Genomic DNA, 11856 nt, shown 5'->3' on the forward strand with positions numbered 1-11856 from the left:
TGGTAACTGTGTTACCAAACAATCTTGAAAACATTAACCAGATTGTCCCTTCAAATTACAGGCTTCTCACAAACCGTGAGGAGAGCTCTTGCACAGAGCTCCAGAGCAAGGGCTGTTATGTTGTATTTATGCCATCCATTTATGAAGTACTAGTGGCCTCTTTCTCAGCAAGCCTCTGTCTTGTCTTGTAGTCCAGGCTTGTGCGGGTCTACAAACATGTTCCTGAGATACTTTGACAGCTCTCGTGGACCTACCCGTGGTAGAGAGACTGTTTTTGTCTTCCATCCACATAAGCTGAGTCAAAAGGGACAAGACTGATTTCTGTGCTTCAAGAGCCGGTCTGACTTAAAATGTTAGTTGGATCATATACTTATTTCCCTGAATTAAATACAAATAAACACATTTCTGGAGGTGATTACCAGGAATGGTAATATTAATAACGTGATTAACTCAATACAGAGCACATCCATCCATTTTCTATACTGCTTATCCTCACTAGGGTTGCGGGCATGCTGGAGCCTATCCCAGTTGTCTTCGGGCGAGACGCGGGGTACAGCCTGGACTGGTCGTCAATAGAGAGCCCATTTTTGAAAATGTTATTTGTATTTTAGTGGGGTTTCGTTTTTTTGAGCTATGGTCTTCAACTTTTGACATCTATGCCATTATCACTTGAAGTTATTGTATTTCATTTTTTAGATTATGGAGGTAATGAAGGACAGCTTAAACTCCTTTATCACCCATTCTCCTTTTGTCTTGGCGGAAGTCACAAGTAAATGTGCAAGCAATGTCAGTTTCTTATTCCTACTTTATGTAGCTGTGCTACATTATGTTTTTGCTATGAGCTCGCTCTTATCACTTTCAATAAAAGTGCTTTCAACTTGACTCCACTTGCAAACAAACAGTGAATAAACAGAGTAGGCGGGAGCTTACCTTGGGATAAGAGGGTACATCCCTGCGAGGAGTTAGCTTCTTAATGTCTTCCAAGAAGTTACTACAGAATCAACATACAGGGGACACACATAGATATTAACAACAAAACTGGTAAGAGATTATAACAATTTAATTATTGAAATGCAATGCGATGCACAGCATCTTTCTGCATCGTCACTGGTGATTTCCTCAGAGCTGTGGAGGAGGCAACCAGGATGGTGACGAGTGATGTGAGAACCGACTTAAAAGGTGCAAGCAAGGCGGAAACAATACAAGATTTCATTATGGGGACCGTGAGGTCTTTGGTGAATAAAACAAATGAGCTGGCTACACTGCAGAAAATGCAGTGGGAGTACCAAGCACATGGCATCACATGCTGCGTCTGTATCAGGTCCTAAGAGATGTAAACACAGATGGAGATCATGCAATTTAATTCTTGGTAAATAGAAGGGCCTGAGGCTAACTACTTATCATTGCAGCAAATTCCTCATCAGTGTTAGCTGCCGTTACCTTTACTTTTACCATATACCATATACTACAGTGTTTCTATCAGTTCCCACGGTGGCAAACATAGTGGTTGGTATATGTAAAGCAGGCTTTCTGTGTGAAAGCGTTCACACTTGACCAAACAAAGCGCATTACCGCTCCAAACGCACCATGGTCTGTTTGAACTGTGTGAAGACAGCCTGAGTTTGTGATCTTTTGCCAGAACAGAGTGACAAATGTTTTGTGGTTACCTGTTGCTTCTGGATGCCATCTCCTCCCGGAGCTTCTTGATGTCATTGCGACATTTCTCTATCTCCACCACCTTCATTCCTTCCACTGGAGACAGACACAGGAGGTCACTGAGCATCATGAAGAAGTTGCTTTGCAGATTCATTACCTTAGTTACAGTGTAAACTGAATTTTCATAATTTGTTCCAAAAGCTCCAAAAACCCAAGAGGTAATTTATCCCATGAGAAATACCGTAGATCTAATTAATCACTTCCAGACACCCAATAATGTTACAAAAAATGCATTTTATGGAGATGTATAATTTTCATAGAGAAAACAGTATGAAGCATTGACAACTGGATGGAACTTGTTGATATGGACTTTCCGTACATCCTGGCAAGATTGAATTCAAGAGTTTCCCACCTTTTCAAATATTTGTGGCACTTGCAACTTTCTCTGGCCCCATAGTCAGTTATTTAGCACTCAAAAATGCATGGACAGTAAGTAGGCAACATGTAGAGGGCTTTGTTTGGGCACTTCCATTTTACAGAAAAACATAGTACAGGCCAAACGATTAAGTTTGTTAAATGCAATATTGTACAAAAATGGACAAAATTATATCTAATTTTGGCTAATGTGTCATGATATGCTAATGCTGAGTGTGGTTTAACGAGAGAAGAGGAGGTTATAGTACCGAAACAAGGCATTAAACAAAAGTGCTAGAGGCTCCAATACCCAAATAAATCATACAGCATCCATGTACTTCTCAATCTCATATGGCAGAGCAGAGGTAAGCTCCAACATCTCTTCAAGCTCGCATTCGCAAAAAGGTGACCATAGCGACCAAAGTGATGAGAGGATAGATTTGTGTGTGGGTGCCACATTGTTGCCATAGTGACCAGGTATCTAGGCAATGGCTTTTGCATCAGAGCTGAAAACTACAGCCATTTGAGTCTGGATAAGTATACCATCAAAACATATTTTGTGTGATGAGTGAAAATGACAATAAAGGGAGTCTATCTATCTATCAATTTTTAGCCAGCAGGTAGCTGACAAAAAGTACATCCTCACTTCAGTTCCTTATACCCCTACTGTGCCATCGTTTTTCAGATATTCACACAAAATGAATGCGATTCCTGTTGTGACCTAGTAAAACCCCTGAAAGGTTGAAGGTAACTCTTTGAAAACTGCACTGTAGAATGTTGAATAATTGGAAGTTCATAGTTCTTTAAATCATCATGATGTACCTTTTACCTTGATGGAAATTACCGTATATCAATTCAGTACTGACCATAATCACAGCAAAGAGAGAAGGTCTGGGCTGACGACGATTTTGTGACGGCTATGCAAGACACCCAAACCGCTATTGGCAGCAGCTCCTCCATCAAACTAATGTTGTGCAATTTTAACCATTTTTTACTGCATGCATTTCACAAATAAACACCGATCTGTGGTGCCAATATCATTATCGGCAGAAAAAATGTCACTGCTATAATTTAATATACTGGTATAATTTTCATACAAATATCGGCCCACAGCGGACATTCTATTCTAACTAATCAGGGTTCAATGTTCAAAAAGTTCTAATAGGTTAGCAGACCACATAATCTATGTAGTTCCAACTTATCTAGTACACCACATCATAAAATGTCTTCACAGCCAGCACTGCAATAAAGTACTTACATCATAATACTTTTGTAATAGTGAATAATAATAGTAATAAATGGCTTATTGAGGCCGCACAGTGCCCTCGTGGTTGGCATGTTGACCTCACTCAGGAGCTGGAGTTCAAACCTCTCAGCATCCGTGTGTGGAGTTTGCATGTTTTCTCTGTTGCATGTGGTTGGGTTTTCCTCCCCCATTCCAAAAATATGCATATTAGATTAATTGAGTACTCAATTGTCTATAGATGCGAATGTGAGTGTGAACGGTTTGAACAGGGAGAACATTCAAACTCCACACAGAGATGTCCGAGGGTGGAATTGAACTCGGTTCTCCTAGCTGTGAGGTCTGCGCGCTAACCACCCGACCGCCGTGCAGCCCGGGAAACTGAACTTCTTTTTCAAATTTTGCCCAAAATCCACATTCCTTAGGTAAGACATGAACACACATCCCTTTTCTGTACTTCTAAAGATATAAAAACAGCTAAAACAAAAAAAGGCAGCTAATTAATGCACATAATGGGACACACCTATACTGCCTACAAAGCCTGTTATTAAATTATTAATTGGATTTTTGGAATTAATTAATAATAAACACTAAAGTACAAACGTATAAGAAAAATACTTACACTCTACCCGCTTCTCAAGCATCGCAAGACGGTTAGTGACTTCAGTCTTCAGCTCATTGATCTTGAAAGCCCTGCAATCACATAAAGTTGATTACAAAGCGCAAACAAAATGCACAAAATTCACATTACATTCATCTGATTCTATCACTGCAGTTTATGTGACACACATTGAGGCTGCATGTTTGTTTGTGCAGTATTCTTTAGTCTGATGCCCTGTTGCATTGCAGCAGCCAACTCTCTCCCGTCAACATCAAGTGTTCTTGTTACTTGTACTTGACAATTTTAACAACAGCGATACCCTGTCAAAATCTCAGTACGTTTGACTGGAGAAAATAAAAATGACTGTTTAGGATCAGAAAAAAGGTCAACTCTGCCATAAAAAACACATACACACACACAAATCATCTGCTTACCTTGAAAATTGCTCAGCAACTTGCGTTAGTACATTCTGGAACAGTTCTTCTTTGTCTGAAGCAAGAAAGATCAACATAATACATTTTAATAGTACTGCACATCAAAAGTACCAGTAAACCTTGTAAATTTCCCCACTGAGGGACGAATAAAGGTATATCTAATAGAAATCATACTCACTATAATTTAGACTTAGATGAATGAATAAATTTTTTGGAGTTAATCAATCAAAGCAATAGATGTCAAAACTATTGCGTGAAAGATGTTGGCCCCATCCGATTTCAGATGAATATGGACCATATGACAGTTGGAGAAGCCTCACGGGAATGGGAACAGGCCAAACCCACTAACAAAGGCCTCCCATTGGCTAACGGGCAAGTGTTCATAGTACAAAGTTCAACAGTGCTGAACAATAATCAGCTACGAGAAATTGTAAAAGAAAAAATAAAGTGAAGCGATATTGTCACCTGATCATGGCTTGTACTTTGTGCATTTCTACATTTTGCTTTGGAACCAAGGTCAGGGTGGTGAAGAGTTGTGTTGTTAAAAAAGAAAAACATCAAATGCATGCAGAGGCGGCATACAACATTCGACAAGTTGGTCTATGAAAAGAATACAACTGTAGTTAAATGTCATATTTCTCTGCCTTGATTTCTAAGCCCATGGGTGACCCAGCCTTTTGTTTTGTTCAGACAGCAATTCCACTCTGAAATTATTCCTATGAATATGATCAATATGAAACATTAACATACAGCCTATATTGCACTGTATAAGAATGAACTACAACCAGTGTTGGTGAAATTACCCTTTAATAAGTAATTATAGGTATGAGTTACTTTAATAAGTGAATTAGTAACAGACTGACTCCTATATAAATGGAATTAGTTGCAATTGAAAGTAATTGTCACATTTTTGAAATACCTTTAACTATCTGGTGTGTGCCATTGGGGGCTTACCAAATCTGTTCACAATAGAACGATGCTTGTGTTTTGTGCACTGGGAACGACACATAAATAATGTGAATGTCGTAAAACCAAAACTCACCAGCAAGCTGTCCTCCAGTCATAGGCACTACTCGGTATGGTGACCTTTTAACACATACAAACAGTGTGAAAAGTCCATGCCTGTACAAACTATATCTACTAATTTGGGAATACGGTGCTCAACAGGCCTCTGGTAATTTTCCTTATCAGATGATAGGCCTCTGGTAATTTTCCCTTTAAAGGAAAATTACCAGAGGCCTGTTACCTAATAGTTTTCACTTTTTGTTTTGTTTTGGTTCCTGCTGTATTTTGTCTTCCATGACTCATTGTAACATGGTCCACACCTGGTCCCATCATCAGTACACCTGTGTCTTGCCCTTGCCCCTGTTTTTATATGATTTGGTTTGCAAAAGATTTTCATAAAAATGATTATTTGACATAAAGAGACAAATACAAGTTACAAGGTGGAGCTATTAATGCTTCACTTAGGCCAAAAGGAACTTATGTACTGCCTGGCAGTTATGTCAAGTAAAGAGTTTGATTGGTATAGTGTATTCGACCGCCGCGTTTGGCACAAAAGTGGTTTGAATTTCAGAATTTCAGTCAGGGTCAACGTATGGCAATATATATATATATATATATATATAAAAACCTTATAATATGATCTTAAGGCATGAAAAAAGGTTGAACCTTTCTGTGTTGTGTGGCATAGTCGGGTCAATAGACACCATGGCTCCAGAAGAATCCAGCAGAGACAGGTTTGTGTTCCTGTGAAGAGACACAAAAACTGTTTTACTGGAAGCCCGATGTAGGTCTTTGAGATCATGACAACCCACATCACCCCAGAGAGAAATCTTCAAAAGTGGACTAAATAGGTATATACATTGTCTTGCTTTTTAGTTAACCAGCAATGCACCTGCCTCCTATTCTTATGAAAGAATGTAATGATATGCATTGTTTACTTGGTGTCACATCCTGAAGGAAGCATAGGTCCTCTACATTTCTGCATGAAATCACATCAGAGATAAAGGAAAAGCCAGTGACAGTATGGATAGCCTCTTTGGATTTGAAAGGCATTTGCAGGTGAACCTATAGATGAACACTTGTGAACACTCGTGTGGCACCTTCACCTTTTTGATATAGCCCAATTTAGCAAAGCTTTGTCATGTTTATTAGATATTCTTAGGCAGTGTAGCATTGCTGCTACATGATATGTTTTTTAACCTAGAGTTTGAAACAAACAAACTACAAAAAGAAATGTGAAACTGCTAGCATAGTTTAAAGATAGATACAAAATTGTATTATGTGCAAAAAAATAAAATTAATTTGGAATTGAAAATGAAATTACCTTGGCACACCCAGGGCTGTACAAAACAACTCCTTGATGTCACATGGGCTGCAGAATCTACTGAATACCACCTATGTGGGGGATACACAAAATAATCAATTATATAAAGGAATGAAAGCAAACATTGGGGATATAATAGCTAGTGAATGTATCAAAGTCATACTATCGTCCTTCTACAGGACTCAAAGTATTAAACTTAACTAAAATCACCAAATAAAATCACAGCCAAAGAATAGGTCACAATAAAAATAATACAAAAATGTTGGTGATTAAATGCTTCCATAAATAGTTTGTGAATCATAAACAATATCTCAGGTAGAATTGATTCTATGGCGATGATATTTGGCCAATACTGTCCAAGTGTGTGCAGGAGAAGAGTGGCGTTTAAAAAAGAATGAAAAGCAAAAAGCACTTCTGGAGTCTGGCACTGGCAGTCAGTCCAGGTGAATGTGACAGGCATGGGTGGTCATTGCTTGACAGTCAAGATTGGATGAGGCATCACACCAGCTGCTGACTTGGGGCAAGAGAGATCAAACACCCTGGACTCAAGTGATCAATACCAACATGATGGGATTCATATTGTTCAGTTCTCTATGTTTATGTTGTGTTGTTCATATTATTATACTGTTGATATTATGTTTACACTTTATGTCCAGGCCAATACTTGCATACAACTGAGATAACAAATCCTTTTGGTATCGTTTTTTTTCTGCCAATAATGATATCAACGCACAATAGTTTTACCCTTGGATTGTAATAATCCGATTTGCATTGACTGTAAAGTGTGAAGTTTTGCTCCATCTGAATAGTTGATTGATGATGATAGTTGTTTACTACCTCACTGCACACTATGCCAAACAGGAAACAGACAACTGAAATAAGACTGTAAAACAGCAAACGAGGTGAATACTAAGGAAAACCAAAGTCCAACCTGTCACACAGAACATGACATAAAGTACTTGGTATGTGACGGGGTAGAAAGGTGTCTTCTTTAAGTACTTTTAATCTAATATAACACCAAGGAGGATCACACAGAGCCATGTAGTACAAACCGTATATAAACAGTATTTATGAAATGCATCCAGTGGTATCACAGTAATAGAAGTATAATATGTTCATTACACTACATGACTTTAACAGCAAACTGCTGCCAATGTTAGAATCGGTAATGAAGGGCTGGACACCACACTGCGATTCAAATGTCGCTTCCTGACGATATTGTGTTTTTTCCTGAAATAATGAATAAATAATCACTGTTTCGTGGTTGAATATGGCCTATTGTTGGTCAAAAATATGTATCTGTAATATTATGAGACTTACATTATATTACAGTACCTATCACACTGCATAGAGATTGGCTATTACTGTACTGGCCCTGTATTTACTGTATAGGATTGATACCAAAATCAGCAGTATCGCCCACCCTACTTACCAACTGACCCATTAACAAGGGAGAGGTGAACCCCAGACTGGTCACCAGTTAATCATAGGGCACATATAGATAAAAACATACACCCTCACATGCACACCTATGGACAATTTAGTCTTCAGTTTGCCTAACATGCATATTTTTGGAATGTGGGAGGAAATCAGAGTATCTGTAAAAAAAAAACCCACACAAGCATGGAGATGGACATGCAAACTTCTCAGAGCGATGTTCTAAAGGAGATACCAACCCAGATCTCCAGATTGTGCTAACCACACTGTCACCGTGCTGCCCCGCAACCGAGCCATTGTAATGCAAATAGATCTTCATTGCACAATGTTCTTTCAATTATTAAACACAATTCAATATTAATATCACAAGCGCCATGACATTTTGACCAGAATTTTAATGGCTGCTGGAAGGGACCACGTGGCTAAGCGATTATCAATTGTTAGAATAATATCAGGTGTCTGCAGTGCTTATATAACTGCAAACTTGGAGCTGTAGTCAAAGCATTAACACATTAACAGTCTATCACACACTTGTTTATTAAGTTAGTTAATACACAGGATTTGATGAAAAACGTCCTGTGAGCCAATAGATGGTAGTGGATCTTGAGAGTGGCGTGGGAACTGTATCTCAGCAATGGGAATGACATAAACCAATGAGCGGAAAGTAAATTGTGTGTAATTCTTGTGTGTATATGTAGGTTTTCTTTTGAAAACTGCTTTCTGTACATCTTAGTCCCATTTCTGAGCTTGGCTATATAAACCTGGATCTTGGAAGTCAGATTCAGCAGAGCATAAAAATAACTATTGCACTTAGCTTGTTGCTGATTCTAGTTCTAGCTGGTGCTACAAGTGAAACAATAAAGAAGAAAGAAACAATTACATTCTTAGCCACTGTACCTCATTTAGGGACATTAGTTTAAATGCAGCCAGCACTGACCGCATTGGTTTTTAATGGTAGCCTCTACATGTTGTATTTGTCATCCTCAATACTTGAAGCATAGGTACAGTACATTCAAATTGCTTAATTAACAGAAAGTACACTGTACCTTTTTTAGAAGAGGAAATGCTGAGAGATAAACACTCTTGGTGGAATCCATAAATAAGACCAAACACAATAAATGCATAAAGCACATTATATGGCCTTTTATGAGCTGCCATTGCCCTCCATTGGTTTATAATGCAAACAAGGCACTGGCTGTGCTCACAGCACTTGTGTCTGGTCAATGGATTTCTGGATTGCAAACCTTGTATATCCATATCTTATGTGTCAATGCTCTCTGGGTCATAATAAAAAATCAAGAGCAGGTATGGCATGCAATTCCATAAAATTCAAGTGTTTTGTTTGTTTTTGTGTCCTGCTGAATTGTTTTGAGCTGTTCAAACTTTTTCCACCTACAGGCGAATCGAGATATACAGTATTTATATATTTACATGTACATTTTTTTCTGTTATATGTCCTACCTATGAACAGTTTAGTGCAGGGGTGTCAAAAGTGCAGCACACGGGCCATTTCTGGCTCGCATCTTATTTTTTTATTGGCCCTTGGCATATTCTAAAAATAAATTGCATGAATTATTCACCAGATGCACAGTGGACGAGTGGTCAGCGTGCAGGCCACGCAGCTACGAGACCTGAGTACGATTCCCCGTTTGGGCATCTCTGTGTGGAGTTTGCCGACCACACAGAATTGCCCCAATGGAGATTCAAATCCTTGATCACCTGACTGTAAGGCCAACATGCTCACCACTAGTCCACTGTATAATCATGATTAGCAAATTAGAAGGAAATCATTCAATGAGCTTGATTTTTTATTTTAAGTCAAAAGTGCTGGTATCAATTTTGGTATTGGAGTGGCGATACTAGAATATGTACTTAGTATTGACCAATACCAAAATATGCAGTATCGCAGACTGAAAAATCCAAAGCATGCAGAGAATCTAATGTAAATATGTTAAAAGATTATGTGACAGCGTATTATCAATATTTAAACCTTTACTCATTACTTTTTGCTTTTTTTTACCAATGTTTGCTCATTTTTATTTTAGAGTGAAGTATAAGTATAGTTTGTAAGTCAGCTGGGATAGGCTCCTGCATACCCCTGCTATCCTATTGAGGATAAGCGGCATAGAAAATGAAGGGATGTTTGATACAAACAACTTAAACACTGTATGTGATGTGTCGCATTTAAATATCACAATGATACCAAACATCAGTTTTGGGCCCGCTGTGGTGTAGTGGTTAGTGTTCTGGACTTTGGAGCGGACACCTTGGGTTTGAACTTCCACTAAACATCATTGGTCATCATCTTTGGTATTCGGCAGGAAGGGCATCCGGTTTTTAAACGCTCAAGCCAAAATCAGTATGCAGAGTAAAAAGATCCGCTGTGGTGTCTCCATAATCAGGAAAAAGCCAAAAGAAACAAACAAACAAATACCAGACCTCTGTCTCTGTTCATAGATGACTTCAATTATTCTTAAAATAAACTGTATCACATATTACAGACGTCTTGACCAAATCTATAAATTGCTGAGTGAAACTGTAAATTTTGACCAATTTGTCAAATAATATTTGTAGTATTTACTCGGTGCAGTAATAACAACAACAAAATATGAAATTAATCACTTACAACACCAATATCCAGTCTGCCAATGTTACACTAAACATAAATTGGAAAAACTAAGTAGCCTAATGTGTTAGGTGTTTTTTTATTTTGTCATATCTAGAATACAAAATATATTTTATATTATGTATATTTTATGTATAAATAAACCATATTATACCATGTTAATTTTGGGTTTGCGTTTTGTATTTTTGTAATTCATTACTAATGATGATACAGCTGTGTAATTGGTCTACATGAAGATTGGCTTGTTTTAATCAATATGTCATTGATTGTTACACACTGTTATTTCTTTAAACACATTTTTTGTGATACAGTATTTTAGTTCACACACGTTTTTGTATTTTCTGGACGTATTTTGTCATTTATGAGCACAATAGGTTTCTATGGCAGCCGCGCGTGCTATTGGTCAACTACATGGAACGATTGCTTCGTGATTGGCTTGTTTTACTTCTTCTTTTCATACCTTCTGGATCCTGCCGTCCACGTCCAGGTATATGACCCTGTAGGACGACGAAGCGGAGCCCATGATAGCGTCGCTCCTCAGCGGCGTTGGTGGGTCGCCCCTCGGTCTTTGCTTGGGAGTCTTCGGTCCTCGCCGACGCAGCGCTTTGACTCTGTTGAGGTGACAGTGGAGTTTAGTTTGCCGACATGTGGAACGCAAACAGTTTTAGTTGTCCGCCTCTTTTCCCCTGACTCTCTGCTCTTGTCATCTAACCGCTTCTCATAAAGCTTGACCAGGCGCGTCACCGCCTCCCTCATTTACTACAGACCTCTTGCGCGCTCCCGAACGTGAGCCCGTGCTGCAAACAACAACACATGTGACATTGTATGCGGCACGTGCGCTATACCAGTACTTCGGTTTTCGTTATTAATCCGTTCCAAAGGGTTCGTCGAAAGCTGAATTTTTTCCCCGTAAGAAATAATGCAAATTCCAGACAGACAAAAATAATAACACCACACACATTTGACATAGAATTTATATTAGGTTTATATTAAAAACAATGTGAAATATATATAAATGACGAATGACACGAATAATTGAGCATTTAGGGACTGCTAGCTAGAGGGCACCAACATTCAATTTGCTAGCATTATATCCTGCCTCTTCCTGCTAGCAGA

The 11856-nt window shown here is 38.5% G+C and overlaps 1 protein-coding gene across 3 annotated transcripts in view; it reads right to left on the reverse strand.

The window, feature by feature from the left end:
* pde9aa (phosphodiesterase 9aa) overlaps nt 1-11506 on the reverse strand; it is a 19351-nt gene extending 7845 nt beyond the window's left edge. Inside the window, exons 1-8 of one of the 3 annotated variants that reach the window (XM_058082508.2) lie at nt 11201-11506; nt 6678-6748; nt 6020-6097; nt 5391-5434; nt 4349-4403; nt 3936-4006; nt 1668-1752; nt 931-991 (exon numbers count right to left, since the gene is read on the reverse strand). In XM_058082508.2, the coding sequence (XP_057938491.1) occupies nt 931-991; nt 1668-1752; nt 3936-4006; nt 4349-4403; nt 5391-5434; nt 6020-6097; nt 6678-6748; nt 11201-11263 (528 nt within the window). In that variant the 5' untranslated portion in view covers nt 11264-11506. Of the gene's footprint in view, nt 1-930; nt 992-1667; nt 1753-3935; nt 4007-4348; nt 4404-5390; nt 5675-6019; nt 6098-6677; nt 6749-11200 lie in introns of those variants that run through there. The other 2 variants (XM_058082506.2, XM_078795030.1) reach the window with 2 other exon arrangements.
* Between the last annotated feature and the right edge of the window lie 350 nt (nt 11507-11856).

Source organism: Doryrhamphus excisus, linkage group LG12 (genome assembly GCF_037039965.1).
Source record: "Doryrhamphus excisus strain RoL-2023G ecotype Guam linkage group LG12, RoL_Dexc_Guam_v1.1, whole genome shotgun sequence".
NCBI classification, from domain to species: domain Eukaryota; kingdom Metazoa; phylum Chordata; class Actinopteri; order Syngnathiformes; family Syngnathidae; genus Doryrhamphus; species Doryrhamphus excisus.